Consider the following 14,717-nt stretch of genomic DNA (forward strand, 5'->3'; position numbering starts at 1 on the left):
ATTCTTGTTTGTTTATCTTTAAATATTGTATTTTTTGGTGTTTGTATATTATTAGTCATTATTGTTTTATTTTCTATATTTATCATTCTTCTTTTTTGTTCCATATTTAAATTTTGCATATTACATATATTATTCTCTTTATTACTTGTATAAACATCTACATCTATTGTTTCCATATTCATCGTTGCTGTGGAATCTGCGTCGTTATCTTCGTCTTCTAAATATTGTACATCTTTAAATTCCTAGACAAAAAGAGTTTTTAAATGTAAATATAAACTGTGACGTGACGCCTGGCGGCACGTCACAAGGATCGCGAGATCCAACCGGGAGGAATTTTTGGGCCCTCGTCCTCCCCTGATTTAGGGAGAGAGAGCGGATTTTGGGGGCGGGAGTAGACCCGCCTCCCTTGCGTAAAAATTTATTTTTTTTATTATGGCGATAGTAATGTTAAGATTAGACGCTACTGTAATGGGGGACGCTAGCGGAATCTCACCCGGTGACTCGACACGGCGCAGAAGACCGGACAAAGAGATACGGGACGAGCGGAGGTGCCGACCGGAAGGAGAACGCCGAGCTAAGTACCTCTCTTTCTACTTTCCTAAAATTGTAACGTCAATTTAAGACTTCGCTGCCGCCCCTGTAAACCTCCCTATACTCAGCAGGTACGAGGAACAATCGGGGAAGGTCGACCGAGAAATGAGATCGAACTCCGGAACCCCGAAAACGGAGCCGTTGCGGCCGAATTAAGCGCTACCGAAGAACCATAATAGTTACGGCGAGCGGCTACCGTAAAAACCCCTCACACCGGGCTTCAACAGGAGGGCCAAGAAAAATAATCAGAGAAGAGACAGGGAGCGACAGGCGCGAATACGGCCCTGAAGGCCGCAGGATTCATTGAGACGCGTGACGATCCTGAGGGTAGCGGAAGCGCCACAAGTGGCCTAATTACACATTAACTTGCCGGCGTGAATCCGACGGGCCTTCCGCTCGTCACTGTTCGGCGGACTGGCGAGGAGCACGACGGCCCAAATCCATCGATTTTCTCGAGCGGATGCCGAGAGCGCCGAGGACCTCACGGAGTCATCGGTGAGACGAGCGTCGACCCCATCAGGCCGTTTATCGTTTAGAGTATCAGGTAGAATTAGCTCGAACAATGTCGGTGCCGTATAGCTGCCGTCATTAAATTTATTGTGAAATTCTTTTCCCGCGTTCTCGATATTTGCGTCTTAGAGTATGACGGCCGGCCGAAAGACTTTGTTCGAGCTCTCGTAAGATTAAGTGCCCTCTCTCCCGAGTATGCGCCGACAGTCAAATTAATTGTCTTTCTTGTTGCGTTTATTGTGATTTTGTAAAAATCTTTGCCTGTTAACTTTCGGTACGACGAGCTCACACACACATACGGCGATCTCGATATTCGATAGCTGGCAATTGCGTTGCAGCGTCGACTCGCATTCCGTGTATTATATCATAGAGAGTAATTGTTCGCGTTTGATCTAGTGTGTCTTTTATTAATTAATCGAGTCGTATCTAAATTCTTTTCGTTAACGTGTAACATATCGGTAATTGATAATCCAATTCATTGTGTAAAGAATTCACTCATTTTGCATCCGGCTATTTATTCTAATTTTATAATTCGCTCTCTTTCTTTCACGCAGGGTAAATAACATTAACCGGGCGAGTAGTGCGGTAATCATTATTAAAAATTTGTCTAAATTCCTAGCTGTCGAGGCTCCGACAAGCCTCGCATAGCGCGGAATTCCAAAAACTTTCTCAACGCTTTTTGTCAATGCTGGACATGTGATACCGCGGTGCTTGTACCCGTACACCGGCCCGTTGCTGCCGATGATAAAATAACTAAAATCGATTGTATAATTTTTCTTCTCCAACCGCCCGCGTCGATTTGATATCCAATGTTAATGTTCATAATTATCTACGCCAAATATATTTTAACTTTTATTATCTTAATAGCTTGTGTTATTTTCAGCGACCTTGTATTCTCGATCCTTCCTAATTAAATTGGAAATTAAACGGACCGCCCCTCTACCATTCTCGATACGGGGCTAGCCGAGTATCCGTCGCGATAGCTTTGAAATTCTTTCGCTTTCTTTTAAGTATCGTATATCGTCCAAAGACTTTATTAGAGCGGTGCGTATTCCCGCACCTGGCGCCCATGCAGATTTAGAGTTGAAGTTTTGAAGAGAAATCGCGCCGAAGGTGTGCCGTGGGCCAAAATCACCGGCCACAATTATCAGCCCAATATCAAAAAAAATAAACGGTCACAAAACATATACTTCTTTAAATATAAAAATATTTTTTATATCTAAGGGCCTAATTATTTATAAAAGTACGTACAAATGATATTTTTGTTTCTGCAATATTATCGTGACCATTAATTGCTGTTACATCTAATGTTTCCAACACTTGTTCTTCTGCAGGTGTTAATTGCTCTGAAGGTGTTAAAGAAGGACCACCACCAGTTCCCCGTTGCACATATGTCTTTATGTTAGTATTATTTGCTTTTGTTTTGGAACAAAGATCTTGCCATGTCTGTAATAAATTAACATTTATTTAAATTAATGTAGTTTGACTATTTAATATTAAAATATTAACTACAACAATTATTTTTTTTATCGCATCAAAAACAACATTTGTGATTAATACAATTTGTACAATAATTACACAAGAAAACAATATTAATAATCCGCTTCTAAATTTTATTTTACAGAAGGAAAAGATTAAATAAATTAAAACTAACACAATTAACATAATTATAATAAGATAATTTATATAATTAAACGAGTTCGTTATACATATCTTTAAAAATGTATAAATAATCTCTTTACTTACTTTTCTCCATTGTTTCCACTCTTTTACAGCTCCATTAGGTATTTTATGCAATTCTTCGACGAGTTCCATCCATATTTTTTGTGCATCTTTTGCTGTGAATGTAGCCGAAAATTTGCCCGATTTTAATTCAGGATTTTTTTTCATAAATTCAATCAATGTTTCTTTTTGTTCTGCAGTTATATACCCTGTTCTGATGTTTGCTTTTTCAGTAGTCATTTCAATATTCTAAACTGTAAACTATAAAATAAAATTTGTATAACCTAACTATTGCTTCATTTATAATTTGTAAGAAAACTTATATGTCATACCTTATGGGTGCGTTCGTCTTATTTATGTCAAGTAGCATAAATTCTGATTGGTGCAGATATTCTTCTCACTTTGGCAACATTGTAAGATTATCTCACACGAAAATTGTCATATTGCACTTTTCACGTTTCTTCAAGAATAGGAATCGACGATTTTAATATTACGTATACGATATCAATAGTGCGATAATTATCGTCTGCGATATATATCGCACAGTTTCAAGTATAAGGCCCCCGGTTACAAAATAATAGAAAACTACAATACCGAGATGGGTAACTTAATTATTTTATTCTAATGCCTCCCGTATTTTTCAGTCACCCTGCATTCATCGGGTTTACTAGGGATGAGGGAGATTATGATTATCAAATTTAAAATTATATTCCAAATGAGGATAAACAGAATAAAATAGATAAAATAAAATAATATAGTATAACTAAATGATTAGATTAAATAAGAAAACGCAATTGATCATAAAGTAATGCCGAAAGAATGGATAAAATTAAAATAATCAATATTAATATAAATATTATTAACTCAATCATTTCATTTAATAATAAACGATAATAATCAAATAATGATAATGAACTCAAATAATAGGATAATTAATAATTATAAATCGAAATAATAATTATAAATTATAGTAATAATTATGAATCGTACAATATACCCTCACAGCACATCAACATTCTAATAAGATTACGGTAATCTTAAATTGTAAGATAGTAACATTTCACGAAGATTAATAAACCTACCATTAACATCCCAATAATATAAAAATGTTCGTCCAAATTCATTCCATTAACATCCCAGAAATCTTGTAAGGCAATGTTGTATTAATATTCATGCAATATGCTAGGAACCTTCCAATATTATTTTTAATAAATTATTCTTGCAATAAAATTATATTGGCCTATTCAACTATTGGCAAAAAATCAATTGAACATTATTAGTTATTACATCCCTAACAGCACATGTAGATACTGAGAATGTTCGAAGAATATCGCAAAAGTACAATGCATATATTCTCAGAACATTCGAGATACATACTATGATATACTAAGTATATATTAAGAATGCCCTAATGTCCGGCTATTTTGGTTAATAGTAAATACTGAGAATATCTTGTAATATAATTTCATATATGTAATAGAAATACTTTTAATAAATGCAGTAAACGGGCACACTATTTCTCATTTTAATTTTAAATAATCTTTTTAGTACTTCTGAATCCCAACAAGGAATCCAGAACAACTAAACTACTAAACAAATGAAAAATTTTAAATTAAGTCAGTTTATTATAAATTAAACTGAGTAAAAAGAAAAAAGAAGAAACTTTGGAACCCGAGTTAGTACCAGTCCTTTATATCCATTTCACCGAAAATTAAGTACGAGTTTGGTGGCGCGCGTAGCGGCAAAATGAGGAAACACATGCAATATTATAGAATATCCTGAAAATATACGAGAAAGAATATACTAATACGAGATATGCAAAGTATATTCTGAGAATATATGAAAAATAATATACAACAAGAGATGTTATGAGATTATTCTCAGTATATTACATCTGTAACGTATTTACAGTATGAGTATAGAATATTCGAATGATATCATGTGCTGTTAGGGATTTTCATTATTATATTAGTTTTCGTTTGTTTTTTCGCCAATAGTTGAATAGTTCAAAATTGAATGGATTTATAAGGAATTTTGCAATCTGTAAAAAAAATCCATTAAATTATAAAAAATAAACTTTTATTTGTATTTTTGTATATATATATATTATTATATTATTTATTATCATATTATCATCTCATATATTATTTATTTATTATGTAATACTTTTATGTTATTGCAATTTTGATGTACTTAATATTTATGTGTACTTATATATCATATATATGTGTATATATATATATATATATATATATACATATATATAAGATATATAAGTACACATAAATATTAAGTACATCAAAATTGCAATAACATAAAAATATTATATAATATTAATAATTGTTAAAAAAATTATATTAAAAGTTATAAAAATTATGAGTTTATTATACATATATATATATACAGGGTGTTTCATTTTAATCCGACCAGTCGAATATCTCGAAAACCAAGCCCGGGAGAGAAAAATATTTCAGACAAAAGTTGTTTGGTTTCGAGGGGGCCATAAGATGGTATCATTGGTTTGACCTTGAAGAGTCATTTGAAGGTCACGTGAAGGTCACTTCAATTTTTTTAAATGGAACACCCTATATATTTTTGCACACTCTTGTAGCTTATCTCGAGAGCTTTCCAAAACACTATAATTAAGTACCTTTTCGTTAAGTACTTTTTGAGTTATGAGGGTTGAAATAATTTCTTAATTTTACATAAACCGTAAAATATCTTGTAAAGTATTCACTTTTCGATTATCTTACTTTAATACTTTTATGTACAAAATAATGAGAGGAATCAATTGGTGTAAAAAAAACACATAGTTGTTTTTAAGAAAAAATATGGAATTGTTAATTGCAAATTACATATTTTTTCTTCAAAACAACTATGTGTTTTCTTTACACCAATTGATTCCTCTCATTATTTTGTACGTAAAAGTATTAAGGTAAGATAATCGAAAAATGAATATTTTACTAGATATTTTACGGTTTATATAGAATTAAGAAATTATTTCAAGCCTCATAACTCAAAAAGTACTTAACGAAAAGGTACTTAATTATAGTGTTTTGGAAAGCTCTCGATGTCAGCTACAAGAATGTTCAAAAATATATAGGGTATTCCATTTAAGAAATTTAAGGTGACCTTTATGTGACCTTCAAATGACTGTTCAAGGTCAAATCATTGTCACCATCTTATGGCCCCCTCGAAACCAAACAACTTTTGTCTGAAATATTTTTCTCTCCCGGGCTTGGTTTTCGAGATATTCGACTGGTCGGATTAAAATGAAACACCCTGTATATATAATAAACTCATAATTTTTATAACTTTTAATATAATTTTTTTAACTATTAACGTAACAGATAATCATTTTAGGCACTTTATTCGGAAACATCAACTCCATGAACGTTAACTTTGCGCTGCTGTTGCTTTCTCATTTTTATCCTACAAAAATTTTTACAATTAACATAAAATTTATATGATTTATTCCTATGCAGGAGAAATTGTCAAGCATAAGTAATACAGACAAATATATTTATTAATTTTATAATATATATTATAATTGTCAGTATTTTTATAATTTAATTTAATTTAATTTTTTAATAAATAAATAATTTTGGAAAAACATGCATATTAAATTCAATTATTAATATTAAGCGATATTTCATATAGTTTTGCAATATTTTCAGCATACGCAATGAAAAGTAAGATGATTGTGCATAAGGTTATTGAAATATTGAAATAACGTTCCATTAATCTTTCGACAATATTATAATATAAGATTATATTGTAAGATTAATGGTATATACCAATAACTTGATCATTGTAATGTGTAAGATTGTAACCTTTCTATAATCTTACTGCAATGTTCGGTGCTGTGAGGGTAATTATATCAAGTAAAGTAATAATGACAAAATTATGTTAAATAATCCAATGGAAATTAAATTAATGACATTAATTATAATAATTATATGATAGAAAAAGGATTAAAATAATTTTAACTCACCTAGTTTCTAATTATCCCTTACTTACTAGGAGAATATATAATATTCTTCCTTCCTTCTAGATCAGAAGTATCGCTCGAAATTCAAAGATCCCGCAGTGTGAATTTTCCAATGGATAATGGATTTCAAAATTTGGCAGTAAAGAGTGGTTCTCAGTAAAATCTCTCGTAGAACTTTCCAATTAACTATACATTTATATTGTATAGAATAAAAGTGTATAAGTAGTTACAATCAAGTCAGTGAATAATGCAGTGAACAATCAGCGAAAATCAGAGTACGTCTTGACTGTAAGCCGGAGAAAAAACTTCTGGTCCTCCGTGACAATGCCGGTAGACGCTGGTCCTCCTTAGTACGATTTGGTGGGGGATTGGATAATGTAAATTTCGTCATCTTCTTTGTCCGTTGGAATATCGATCGGCCAGAGCTTGGTATGCGGATGTTATGTTTAGTTGATTAGCGAGAGCAAGTCGCCGTGTGAAATATATGAACGAATCCTCTTAATAATATTACAATTCTATTGCAGGCTTAGTTCCTTTTTCCAAATTTGGCTATGTACAATTTTGAATTTTGCTCTTATTATCTAATTTCGATATTACTTAAGTGGAACATTTAATTAATCGAAAATTTACAAATGATGTCATAACGAGGGAATGACGACGGTCGTTATCTATAATTATGATTTACATTCCATAATAGATAAAAGCACTCGAATCTTAAAGGCGTTTCAATATCGCTCCCTTGTACAATGCATTATTCGTTGATGAACTTATAATTCTTTTTATATAAGTATCCTTATAAAATAATACTATAACTCTAATAAATTTGGTTAAAATAATTATTTAAAATAATTAATTAAAATATAATAAAAAATAATTAAAATATAATTAAAATTAATTAAAATATAACTAAGGATAAATGTAATTATGATGCTAATGCTAACAAAAGATGATATTTCCTTCAATCTTGCTCTTTTGTAATTAGATGGAATTGCACAAATTTCAATAAGGTAAAGAAGGAATTCACTTATATGGTAAAAAGAAGAAAATTATTGGTCGGGACGACCTTCTCAAAGTTAGCCCCCCCACTTTAACTATTACAAATTTTTTTTTCACTAATCGTTTGGTGATTGATTGGTAATATTTGGTATAATATTCAAAACTTTTGGTAATCCACCGTTTTTTTCAGAAAATCAGAAACAAATTTTTAATCTTCTTTTAGCCCCCCCATTTTGACTATTGGGTATTCTTTTTTCACCAATCGTTTTGTGATTGATTGCTAGTGTTTGGTATCGCATTCAAAACATTTGGTAGTCTCCCGTTTTTTTAGAAAATCGTAAACAAACTTTTAATCTTCTCTTAGCCCCCCCACATTGACTATTGAGAATTTTTTTTTAACAATCGTTTGGTGATTGATTAGTAATGTTTGGTAACGCATTGAACGCAGCTTCGGGTAGTAGAAGAAGACAGAATACAGTTTTCTGTCTCCTTCCTACCAAGCTGACAACGAAGGCGACGGCGACGAGCGACGCTGCTTACTTCACGATATATCGATATGACCCACAGCGTTGAATGTTTGTCCCTTACAGCTTTTTATATTATATATTTTTTCATATAAAAAATCAAACCATGTAATATTTATAAACGAACACACACACACACACACACACACACACACACACACAATATATATATATATATATATATATATATATATATATATATATATATATATATAAACGAATTGTGAGAATACATGTTGAGCACGTTTGTCGAAAATGGTTTTGCTTTTATGATAAATTTCATGCTGAAATTTGTATTGTAATAATTCATTTTTAATAAAAAAAAATAATTATTTATTTCTAATTAAATTTATTTCTTAATTTGTTATTATCAAATAAAATATAAAATAATATTATTTATTCAATTTAAAAACGAAAAATTATTTAAAAAATAATAAATTTTTAAATCAATTATTTATCACTTTACATAATTATATTTTATTGTACACAATACAAATTTTAACATGAAATTTCTGATAAAAGTAAAACCCTTTTCGACAAACGTGCTCAATAACGCGTTCACAATTCGTTTATATATATATATATATATATATATATATATATACAGGGCGATCCTGAAAAACGTTATGTCTTTAAAATGTATTCCTGACACCATTCTAAGACAACTTTTCCTTTACCAAAATTTGATTTGAAGCGTAGTTTTTGAATTATGAGCAAAAATAGTTAGTAAATCACGCGTCGGGTACAGAAGGCAGGCAGAAGCGGCGCGGCGTGCCGCGAGCGCGGGCGCAGCTGACCGCCCGACGGGTGATTATCACCGCATGAGTCGCTAACTATTTTATCTTATAACATAAAATTATGCTTTAAATAAAATTTTGGTAAAGAAGAAAATGTCTTAGAATTACGTCAGAAATACGTGTTCCTTAAAATAACGTTATTTTAATAATGAAAAGTTGTTCCGGATCGCCGGCCGTCCGACGTTGCAATCAGCTGATTGCTACACGCGATGTGTGTATGGCGGAGTGTGTGCGTAAGAGAGAGAGAGAGAGAGAGAGAGAGAGAGAGAGAGAAAGAAAGAGAGAGGGAGGGTAGGAGGGACAGACATTCGTACACACGCACGCACTTTTTTTCTCGCTCTCTTTCTCTCTTTTACGCAACACTCATACACTCTCTTATTCAGTCTCTCACTCACACTCTCTCGGTCACTCACTCACTCACTCACCTGCTTACTCACTTGCTCACTCACCTTGTAGCAGCGTAGCGAATCTTCATGCTATGTATTGTTGTTATCTGCTGCACGGTTATGATTGCTAGAGATGCGCGACACATCGAAATTTTTTCGATTATTAGTCTCACACTCGATTGACACAATACAGATTACACGATAACGAGTTTACTGTTTATTCACTCACTATTGATTTATCGATACCAAAAATTACTTTCAAAGAAACGCGAATGCAAACAGCACATGACTCGACGCGAAGCGACAGACCGCGGAGACTGCGCGACCACAAGAGTTATGTTGCCAGAAACGCGACACGCGACATCTAACAATCGACTTGCGCATGGCGCGTGATTGACGCGAGATAAGACGAACGATCGGCTAAAACCTTCGCATTGCGAATGCGGTAGAAAACATGAAACGTATAATGACATACTTAAAAAATTAATTATTTATTATAAATAATAACTATTTCTAATTATAATAAATAATTATTATTTTAAAAAGCATGTGTTGTACGTTATTACGTTTTCGAAATTATTGCATTCACGATGCGAAGATTTAAGTCAATCGCAAGAATAATGTAATTAAAATTACATTTTAAAATTTATTTTTATTCTGCTCACAATGAAATGTTCCAACGTGAAAATGTATTGGTCGCTCTGAAAAGAGCGGATTGACTAAAAAAAATTTTAAAGCAGATGCTCAAAATGCCCGCCATCCATCCTAATGCAAACTCTCATGCGTTTTAATAAGTTTCTTTCGACGTTTTCCATTATTTCTTCGTCAATATTCCAAATAGCGAATCGTAATCTTGTCTCCAGATCTTCAATATCTTCGGGAAGCGTTTTATAAATTATTTCCTTGCAGTATCCCCATAAGAAAAAATCTAGAGGATTGAGATCCGGAGATCTTGCGGGCCAACGTATCGGGCCGTACCGACCCATCCAGCGTCCGGGAAAATTCTCGTTTAAGTAATTCGTAACGATCCTGGCGTTGTGTGGCCCAGCACCGTCTTGTTGGAAGATAATATCGTTTCTTTCAAATAATGGCACATCTTCTAAGAAATGTGGTAGATTTTCTGTTAATAAATCGACGTAGGTTCTTCCAGTTAAAATATCTGGAAGAATAACTGGACCAAGTATTTCAGTGCCCATTATTCCAGCCCATACATTAATCTTCCAACGAGTTTGAAAATTTCGAAATCGCGTGACTCTGGGATTTTCTTCGCTCCAAAAGTGCATATTATGCACATTAAAAATTCCTTCTTGAGTGAATAGCGATTCATCGCTGAATATCACACGAGAGGAATATCTAGGATCTCGATCGACGTTTCGCAGAAAATTTTCGCAAAACGTTCGTCTTGCAGGGTAATCTGCTGGTCGTAAATGCTGCACGCGTGTATAATGAAACGCGTGCAACTTTTCTTCTTTATTCTTTGTACGGTTGTATAGGATAAATCATGTTCTCGAGCAACTACCCGAATACTTGTTTCGGGATTATCCTCGAAAGTACGTATGACTCTCTCCGTGTTCCGTACATTTCTAACATCGTGATTTCTCCCAGCGTCGTGTTTGTTCGGCAGGACACTGCCAGTATCATACAGTCTCTGAGCTGCTCTAAGTATGACGTAACCCGATGGATGTCTTCGGTTTGGATATAATTCGGCGTATCTTCTTGCAGCAGGGTTTTGCTGCCCGTGACACTCGCCAAGTGCCATCAGCATGTCATAATATTCTTGACTTGTGTACGCTGCCATATCTTCTTCGCGCTTATTGATAATCGCTGATAATCGCAGGCTTATTGATTGCATCATCGATCGTGCGTCTAATTTATACGATCTTCGCTGGGGATCTATGCCCCTCCTCGCCTCCCGCGACGAATCGCGAATGTCGCGGACGCTAATTAGTGATTGGTCGCGGGAGGCGAGGAGGGGCATAGACCCCCAGCGAAGATCGTATAAATTAGACGCACGATCGATGATGCAATCAATAAGCCTGCGATCAAGACGAACGTTTTGCGAAAATTTTCTGCGAAACATCGATCGAGATCCCAGATATTCCTCTCGTGTGATATTCAGCGATGAATCGCTATTCACTCAAGAAGGAATTTTTAATGTGCATAATATGCACTTTTGGAGCGAAGAAAATCCCAGAGTCACGCGATTTCGAAATTTTCAAACTCGTTGGAAGATTAATGTATGGACTGGAATAATGGACACTGAAATACTTGGTCCAGTTATTCTTCCAGATATTTTAACTGGAAGAACCTACGTCGATTTATTAACAGAAAATCTACCACATTTCTTAGAAGATGTGCCATTATTTGAAAGAAACGATATTATCTTCCAACAAGACGGTGCTGGGCCACACAACGCCAGGATCGTTACGAATTACTTAAACGAGAATTTTCCCGGACGCTGGATGAGTCGGTACGGCCCGATACATTGGCCCGCAAGATCTCCGGATCTCAATCCTCTAGATTTTTTCTTATGGGGATACTGCAAGGAAGTAATTTATAAAACGCTTCCCGAAGATATTGAAGATCTGGAGACAAGATTACGATTCGCTATTTGGAATATTGACGAAGAAATAATGGAAAACGTCGAAAGAAACTTATTAAAACGCATGAGAGCTTGCATTAGGATGGATGGCGGGCATTTTGAGCATCTGCTTTAAAATTTTTTTTAGTCAATCCGCTCTTTTCAGAGCGACCAATACATTTTCACGTTGGAACATTTCATTGTGAGCAGAATAAAAATAAATTTTTCCAAATGTAATTTTAATTACATTATTCTTGCGATTGACTTAAATCTTCGCATCGTGAATGCAATAATTTCGAAAACGTAATAACGTACAACACATGCTTTTTAAAATAATAATTATTTATTATAATTAGAAATAGTTATTATTTATAATAAATAATTAATTTTTTAAGTATGTCATTATACGTTTCATGTTTTCTACCGCATTCGCAATGCGAAGGTTTTAGCCGATCATTCGTCTTATCTCGCGTCAATCACGCGCCACGCGCAAGTCGTTTGTTAGATGTCGCGTGTCGCGTTTCTGGCAACATAACTCTTGTGGTCGCGCAGTCTCCGCGGTCCGTCGCTTCGCGTCGAGTCATGTGCTGTTTGCATTCGCGTTTCTTTGAAAGTAATTTTTGGTATCGATAAATCAAGTGAGTGAATAAACAGTAAACTCGTTATCGTGTAATCTGTATTGTGTCAATCGAGTGTGAGACTAATAATCGAAAAAATTTCGATGTGTCGCGCATCTATAGCAATCATAACCGTGCAGCAGATAACAACAATACATAGCATGAAGATTCGCTACGCTGCTACAAGGTGAGTGAGCAAGTGAGTAAGCAGGTGAGTGAGTGAGTGAGTGACCGAGAGAGTGTGAGTGAGAGACTGAATGAGAGAGTGTATGAGTGTTGCGTAAAAGAGAGAAAGAGAGCGAGAAAAAAAGTGCGTGCGTGTGTACGAATGTCTGTCCCTCCTACCCTCCCTCTCTCTCTCTTTCTCTCTCTCTCTCTCTCTCTCTCTCTCTCTCTCTCTCTCTCTTACGCACACACTCCGCCATACACACATCGCGTGTAGCAATCAGCTGATTGCAACGTCGGACGGCCGGCGATCCGGAACAACTTTTCATTATTAAAATAACGTTATTTTAAGGAACACGTATTTCTGACGTAATTCTAAGACATTTTCTTCTTTACCAAAATTTTATTTAAAGCATAATTTTATGTTATAAGATAAAATAGTTAGCGACTCATGCGGTGATAATCACCCGTCGGGCGGTCAGCTGCGCCCGCGCTCGCGGCACGCCGCGCCGCTCCTGCCTGCCTTCTGTACCCGACGCGTGATTTACTAACTATTTTTGCTCATAATTCAAAAACTACGCTTCAAATCAAATTTTGGTAAAGGAAAAGTTGTCTTAGAATGGTGTCAGGAATACGTCATTTTAAAGACATAACGTTTTTCAGGATCGCCCTGTATATATATATATATATGTATACTTATGTATATATCGTTTTGAAATATTATATAGTTTGATTTTTTGGAAAATTATATAATATAAAGAGTTGTAAGAGACAAACACTCAACGCTGTGGCTCATATCGAGATATCGAAAAGTAAGCAGCGTCGCCCGTCGCCTTCATTGCCCTCTCGATAGAAAGGAGACAGAAGATAGTATTTTCTCGTCTTTTACTCTCTTACTCTTTTACTTAATATATAATTAATCTGAATTAATATATAATTATAATTATACATTAAACTTTCTTTCTATACGTATATATTTATAGACACAAATGATATACAAATGTATACTACGTTTACGGCAATTTTTAAATTATAAAATAATGAGTGGTGATTTTCCACACCACCCATGGGGTATCACCAGTGGCGCGTTAGGTTTTTATATGTGGACCTTCGCCTGGAGCCCTATTATACCACGTTATACTGTATTGTTTCGTCATTTACAAGTGTGTCTGTTATACAGACAAAACTTTTATACACCTATGATATACCTACCTTTGATACACTTTTTACAAGTATGTTGTCTGTTATACAGACAAGATGTTTTTCACATACTTACGTTTTACAAGTATGTTGTCTGTGATACAGACAAGATGTTTTTCACATACTTACGTTTTACAAATATGTTGTCTGTGATACAGACAAGATGTTTTTCACATACTTACGTTTTACAAATATGTTGTCTGTGATACAGACAAGATGTTTTTCACATACTTACGTTTTACAAATATGTTGTCTGTTATACAGACAAGATGTTTTTCACATACTTACGTTTTACAAATATGTTGTCTGTTATACAGACAAGATGTTTTTCACATACTTACGTTTTACAAATATGTTGTCTGTTATACAGACAAGATGTTTTTCACATACTTACGTTTTACAAATATGTATGTTGTCTGTTATACAGACAAGATGTTTTTCACATACTTATGTTTTACAAATATGTTGTCTGTTACACAGACAGAATTTATTATTTATGACATGAAGGACCAGCTATATCAGTAGTATCTGCAGCATGTAATCTTAAAATACTTTTATCTTTCTTAGCAGCGGGAGCATAATATAATAATATAATAATATATAATAATATAATATAATTTGTCCGCTGACATAAGTG

General features: G+C 34.1%; 1 protein-coding gene across 1 annotated transcript; it reads right to left on the bottom strand.

Annotated features, from left to right (window-relative positions):
* Positions 1-2,328: 2,328 nt before the first annotated feature.
* LOC145967197 (uncharacterized) lies at positions 2,329-3,270 on the bottom strand. Its single transcript, XM_083091851.1, has 3 exons — positions 3,156-3,270; positions 2,848-3,084; positions 2,329-2,547 (listed from the first exon to the last, which is right to left on the bottom strand). The coding sequence occupies exons 2-3, from the start codon at positions 3,061-3,063 to the stop codon at positions 2,329-2,331; spliced, it is 435 nt and encodes a 144-aa protein (XP_082947977.1). The 5' UTR covers positions 3,064-3,084; positions 3,156-3,270.
* Positions 3,271-14,717: the final 11,447 nt, after the last annotated feature.

The sequence above is a fragment of the Camponotus vicinus genome, unplaced genomic scaffold (assembly GCF_025532165.1).
Source record: "Camponotus vicinus isolate PSW18456_S1 unplaced genomic scaffold, iyCamVici1.0 SCAF_2, whole genome shotgun sequence".
Classification (NCBI taxonomy): Eukaryota; Metazoa; Arthropoda; class Insecta; order Hymenoptera; family Formicidae; genus Camponotus; species Camponotus vicinus.